At 42.4% G+C, this 6,727-nt stretch overlaps 1 protein-coding gene across 1 annotated transcript in view; it reads right to left on the reverse strand.

Annotated features, from left to right (window-relative positions):
• The window catches only part of LOC134445382 (serine/threonine kinase-like domain-containing protein STKLD1), a 19,907-nt gene extending 17,286 nt beyond the window's left edge, over positions 1–2,621 (reverse strand). The window contains exons 1-5 of the mRNA XM_063194465.1: positions 2,534–2,621; positions 2,281–2,367; positions 2,122–2,166; positions 1,912–1,986; positions 1–90 (exon numbers count right to left, since the gene is read on the reverse strand). The exon at positions 1–90 is cut by the window's left edge and continues 15 nt beyond it. Coding sequence (XP_063050535.1) covers positions 1–90; positions 1,912–1,986; positions 2,122–2,166; positions 2,281–2,367; positions 2,534–2,548 — 312 coding nt within the window. The 5' untranslated portion in view covers positions 2,549–2,621. The remainder of the gene's footprint in view (positions 91–1,911; positions 1,987–2,121; positions 2,167–2,280; positions 2,368–2,533) is intronic.
• Positions 2,622–6,727: the final 4,106 nt, after the last annotated feature.

Raw genomic sequence — 6,727 nt, forward strand, 5'->3', positions numbered from 1 at the left:
CTGCTTCTCAATCCGGTGGTTGGTGATGATGGTGTGGAGGGTGTCTGTGTAAGGGCAGTCCATCACCACATTGAGGATCACAGAGGAGATCTACAGGAGAGAAGGAGGGAAATGGGCAGTCATGGGTAAGCAGTTAGGGCATCAGACTAGCGGTGGGCGATATGACGATATTAATCGTGAATCGTGATATCGAGCACAAGATCGTCTCGAATCTGCAAAAGTGAAGAAATCATAAATCGTCTTGCAGTGAGGATGTTAACAATCAATATCAAAGTGATGTTTACTTACTTGTGTTGTTGTCTTCACTTTTATTCTTCACATGATTGTATTCTAATTGTGCACTTTACGGCAGTGTCATCAGTGTGTTAACATTTTATTAACTGCAAATTACAATAACTCTGCCTGATGAAGGTCTAAGGACCGAAAGCTTGCAAGTCAAGTAAAGCTTCTTTGCACAAAAATGGACCTGAAGTGTGCGGATTGTCTTCTTTTTATACTGAAATTTCTACTGAATCCTGCACCTTCTAAACAGATGAGCGGTGGCCTATCACAACTTAAATTAACTGCAAATTAGAAATTGCAAGCATATCAAAAGTGATTTTCGTTTTAATTTTTTGGATGCAAGATCGTGATCAAAAATCGAAATCGAGATTTCATGTTAAAAAAATTGTGATGTGACATTTTTGCTATATCGCCCACCCCAGCGTCAGACTGGTGGGGGGACTAAGTAGCCAGTGCTCTCCCCCATCCTCCTCCATGACGGAGGTACCCTGAGCATGGTACTGTCCCGCCTCACTGCTCCCTTGGAGCACCATTGGTGGCTGCCCCCTTGCACCATAGTAGCATCTATTAAAAATGTTTTATGGGCTTTTACAGCATTCATTGAGAGACATTAGAGATCATCAGGAAGAGACTGGGAAGGGCTGAGAAGTGGCCAGGCTGGAACCTGCATGGGTCCTCATGGGCATGTAAAGTAATTTGTGGTTGGGTACCTTAGCCCACTGCTCTGCATCCCCCTTACATTGAGATACTTTTAGCAGACGTGTTATCCAAAGCCCCTTACATAGGGACACACAATCACAAAGGAGGACATTTCAATATAGCCTGCACAAATAAAGTAGCCTATGATTGTTAATGCCAACGCAAATACATTATGCCTACTATAGTAAATTATGTAAGGGTTAACGTTCGGCGAGAAGGTCGCTACCGTGGAATAGCAGCACGACAGAGAGAATCTTTAGACCCCGACGCGGAGCGGAGGGGTCTTGTTCTCTCTGAAGTGCTGCTATTCCACAAAGCGACCGACTCGCCGAAAGTTAACCCGCTTATTATATGGATATACTTAAATGATTCACACATGCGGGGACATTTCTTTAGACCTATTTAATGTTAAGATTGTTGCTGCGCAAAACAAAACAGTGCCGTGGAACACCGCTAGGCAACAGCTAGGTAGGCTAGCCAGGACAACAGGTGTTGTCTATCACAGCAGCTGATTAGAGTGACAAAAGACCGGACCCCCTGCGGAGTGATATGAAACATTCGCTTTAGCCACTGACTTGTATACAAGCCAGTGGCTTTAGCAGTGAACGTCTTGTTGCCATTGACAGCGGTAGCCAGGACAACGGGTGCTGTCTATCACAGCAGCTTATTAGAGTCTTGTTGAAAAGTCGCTTTAGCCGTGAAAAGTCTTGTTGCCATTGACAGCGGTCTGTTATAGACCAACCCGTCCGTTATCGAAAAATAACAGACGTCCGAACGTTGGGGAGCCCCGTTGAAATGAATGGAGCATTCGACAGATGACGTCACAACCATATAATAAAGTGTTTTAATTTAGGGCACTGTATGCTAGCATGTATAGTGCATTGCTGTAGGCCTATCAATGGTTGCAGGACTTTGTTGAATTATACGTACCTCTTTATCCCAGCATATGAACATTTCCCTGTAGCGCACAATGCTCGGGTGACTGATCCCCAGGAGTGGCAGTGCCTGAGCAGAGACAAAGACAAGCACCTTCAGACACAGCTGTCAAAGCCTGAATCGAGACCTCACTGAGTTTTGGTGGCAGGGGAGCCGGGTGAGATAGTGAAGCTGAGAGATAAGATGAAGGAGCCTATTCCAAACCTCTTGAAGAGCTTCATTGGCGCTGCCTTCATCTAAACATTCAATCTGGAGAAACATGGAAAAGGCAGAAATAGAAACATTTTGTAACGTTTAAGAGACGCAACTTTCGTCCCACACGTTACAATAATCAAACATTTTTGTATTTGGCCGAGCCCCTACCTTCTTCAACGTGAATTCCGTGTCGGTTTTTGTGTCGCTAACAAGTAATGTTGTTCCAAATGTACCCGGGGACATGGCCTCCAGAATCTACGGGGGGAGATGAGAGTGAAACAGTGGTCACATTTGACACGTTTAGCCATTACTGTCCATTTCGTCAAAGTTGACGTGCTATAAATGAACCGATGCAACTGCGATGTGACAATGTAGGCTACCCATTTATGTATCATATGTTTCGTGTTGTGTGTTTTATTACCACGTAATTATCCATGTTTCACTTTCCCCATGGACCGTGTCCTTAAAAACTTGTCCACTCAGCTGCGCTCCTCTGGAATGAATGTTGTGATTCGAAGCACTTGGAGACCAACACGTGTAACTATGCGCATGCTCTGAACATCCACACACAAACACACCTGCCAAATTTGACACTCGGTAAATCACAAGAACAATGCCATATTGTTTTTGACCCATGTTTTGTAAACCAGAATACACTACGTTGTTATCATAATTATAGAAATTACTGAAATTATATTAGCTCTGGGCCTAAACAAGAAGAGGAAGAGTAGGCCTAGAGTGAATGTGGCTGTCATTTGTCACTGTGATTGCTTAGCACACAATGAATTTCACCTAAAACAAACGCAGACACACACACACACACACACACACACACACACACAGGCACACCCGTCCCTAAGGCAAAACACAGATAGCTATAATGTAATATTAAAAAGTGTATTATAGAGGGTGCTGGTTTACCCAAACAGGCCGAAACAGATGCATTTACAAGAATAATAATGTTCTGTACAGTAGCCTACACGGAAATAGGGTCTAAATGGGAGGGAAAACATCCAGCAAATCTCATATGTTTTAAAGATAGCGAACAAATGTAAGCAGGTGCCTGACTTCAGATGAGTATTGTAAATGTGTGTCTACCTTTGCGTTTGTTAAGACTTGCATTTTTTTCCCTCACAATTTTCTGAATCAGTAACACACATTGAACAGGTTGAGTTAACCACATGAAAAAAACCCTTTTATCTCTGGGACTAGTAGCAACATTGGGCCCAAGTGTTGTCATTTTCATGGTTTGTGTGGTCTCTGTGAAGAGAGACCGAATAGGTCGTGTTTCTTGGTGCCACCAGAGACGATTTAGAATAGAGAATCTTTGGTGAGACTGCTCACCAAAAATAGCGATACTAAGAATGTCAAAAAAGATGAGGCGCACACAAGGTTTTCAAGTTACAAATGTATATTGTAGCCGAAAAATAACAAAACAAGTCACAGGACAAAGCTGGACTAGGACTGGTCTGAAACGTCTGTAGCTCCAGCTTTGTAGGGCAGGGTTGGGAACTGACCCCGGCCGGACTCATCCTCGTGGGAAATGTATGCCCAAATGTGGGGGGCTTAGCGCGCTGCACCACAGTGCCCCTTAAGAAGTGTACTTTCACCCTATATTCATGAACTACTACTAGCAGTTTTCAGGCTTTTTTAATGGGCTTTTTGGGCCTTTATTTCAGATAGGACAGTGAAGGTGCGACAGGAAGTGAGTGTGGAGAGAGATGGGGAAGGGTTTGGAAATGACCACAGTGCACTCCAGTTTTCATTTATTTTTATGTTGAATAAACCAGTTAGTGTTGCTTCTTATAATACAAGCCACAAAAGCCAAATGTGTGTAGTTCAATGCTTGTCTTTATTGAGAATGAAGAATAGGATGGAAGGCAACCCAAAGCCTCCGCGTGGTGAAGAACAGCGCAGGACCTCTCTGTGTTCACTTTGGTTTCTCCTCCTGTTTTAGTGGTTGCCATATTCTGGCCCCCTACAAGAGAAAATAACCAGAGGACAAGAACAAGACAAAAGAAAAGTCGGCAAGTGAAATGAATAATGAAGGAGGTATCGTATTTACAAACAAGGTCCATAAAATGTAGGGTAAGTAGGCCTATTGTTTTTTTAAGTATTTCCAGAGTGTATCCTGTCCATTCACAAATGTTATCTACTTAAATAATCTACTTACTAAATGTTCATGAAAATATCACATTTGTGAAGGAATTGTGAAAATAAATGAAGAAAATGACTTCATGACATGCACAATGCATTTAACATCCTGAGAAGAGTGTGAGAACTAGGAAAAAGACAAAACTCACTATTCGAAACCAACTTTTGTCAAATGAAACATCCGCATCTTGAGGAGGGCACACTGGGCAACATTCTCCCTCTGGTATGACAGGGTCCTTGCAGTCGCTGCTAGTAGGCCTAGCGCACATTATGTATTCACAGAACCTCCTGCCCTTGACGCACTCACATACTATGCATGGGTCTGGCTTCCAACGTGCCCCGTCTCCATATATTGCACCATTAACATAGCAAACAGATGATTTAGGCTCTGGGCAAAAGAATGGAAAAGAGAAAATCAAATGCCCAATAAAATGTCAGTCTGAGAGGCTAAATGCATTCATTAAGTCAGTTATGAGGAAGCTAGCCTTTGATTATGAAAATAGATGGATTTCACAAGGGATAATAATAATAATAACAGTAATAATAGGCCTAATAATGATGATGATGATGATAATAATAATAATGATAACAACAATAATAATAATTTATTAATAGCCTAATAATGTATTAATAATAATAATAATAATACCTTTGTTTTATATAGTGCCTTTGCATCGCTTTGCATAATATCAGTGTAAGTGTGTGTAACAAAGGCTGCTGTATCTGCTCAACTCATCAAATCAATGAGGTGTGGTGAAAAATGTGGTTTCTAGTTAGAACTATGGTCACTATATGCACCGCATGTCATTTGCTTGTGCCTAAAATTGTGATATTCTTCAGATAATAAAATCACCCTATCAAAGCAGCAATAAATTGTACTTACTTGCACTATGCACTCGTTTCACATAGGATGTAATCTCTGCTCAATTCATGAAATAAAAAATGAAATCGCATTCATTAAAGTATTGTGAAACAAGCGTGGTTTTATGTTTGATTTACTGTAAGTTCACTGTAGGCACTGTGTTACTGGGGGGTTTTTTTTCGTTCGCTAAAGCAAATTCTTTGTAACTTTGGCTGCTTTCGCGGAATGCTTCACACAGATGCACAAACCTACAACCAAATTAGCCAAACTGTTAGCACACAAACTGATAGGCTATGCACTCAGCTTGTTATTTTTAACACACACTTTGCAAAAAGTAACAAAAACAATCCATTGCATTTTGCATAACTGTGAACACAACTCACTACTTTACATAGAATCCCTAAATGATGAACACACTCCTAGACTAACCTCCTGAAACTGACATAGGCTACTCTGCCATTTCAATCCAGAGTGGGTTTTAAATTTCTGTGTAGGGGTTGCTGCAATGTGTGCTAGTAACATGATTGGTGTGTTAACAATATAAAACAAAACATTTCATTTTACAATTGTGTGTACAGGTAAGCAAACAATTCTGCTGATTTGTTGTGAGGTTGTTGTATTTGTGTGAAGAGTTCTACAAATGAGCTTTAGGGTCAGAAAAAACTAACATTTGCTTTGGCCTAAAAGTGCAATATTACCATACAGTGCTGAATGCGTGACAAACAAATTAGGTATATACATTATTTTCTTACTTACTTGCACCATGCACTAGCATGAGTGAAGCAGAGAGCAGGAGAGCCATGAGGGTGAAGGTCTGCATGATTCGCTTTCAGATGGTGCTGTTCACGTGAGTCTGTCTGAATGTGTTGTTGGTGACCATGATCTGATAGTCTTTTTAGAGTCTGATCTGTCTAAACACAGATAGCAGAATTGCGCTATTGAGAGGAAATTGTAAAGTGGCAATACATGTTGCAAAATATGACCCTACCCCAACGAACTTCTTGTAACGTCTCCATGACTCTGCAACTTGATGCAAGACGATCTCTGATGCATGGGCCGCCAATGGGGGTGGAGGACAAAGGGGTCAGCTGTCCCGGGCCCAGGGAGAGAGGGGGGCTCAGAATAGGGTCCCCATTACATTGTATATATTGGGCTGCAGGACCATATCAGATGACTTTGTCCTGGGCCCATGGCCAAAGCTGTCAGCAACCCTAGGGAGGACAAAGGGGACAGTTGTCCCGGGCCCTAGGAGGAGGAGAGGAGGCCAAGCAGTGGGTCCTCATTACATTGTATGTATTGAGCTGGGGGCCCTTTCAGATTACTTTGTCCTGGGCCCCCCAGCCAAAGCTGTCAGCAACCCTGGGGGGGGACAAAGGGGTCAGCTGTCCCGGGCCCAGGGAGAGAGGGGGGCCCAGAATAGGGTCCCCATTACATTGTATTCAATTGAAAAGAGAGCCAAGGGAGCCCTGCTCTGATGAGTCGTCCCATCTCACGTAGAAACAGCCATGCAATTTGTGATGAACCACAAGAAAGCAGGCCGCAAGTAGGCCTGGGGGCATCTTCATTTAATAACACATTCTGTTACAGATTCAAAGGTTT

The sequence above is a fragment of the Engraulis encrasicolus genome, chromosome 3, assembly GCF_034702125.1.
Source record: "Engraulis encrasicolus isolate BLACKSEA-1 chromosome 3, IST_EnEncr_1.0, whole genome shotgun sequence".
Taxonomy (NCBI): Eukaryota; Metazoa; Chordata; class Actinopteri; order Clupeiformes; family Engraulidae; genus Engraulis; species Engraulis encrasicolus.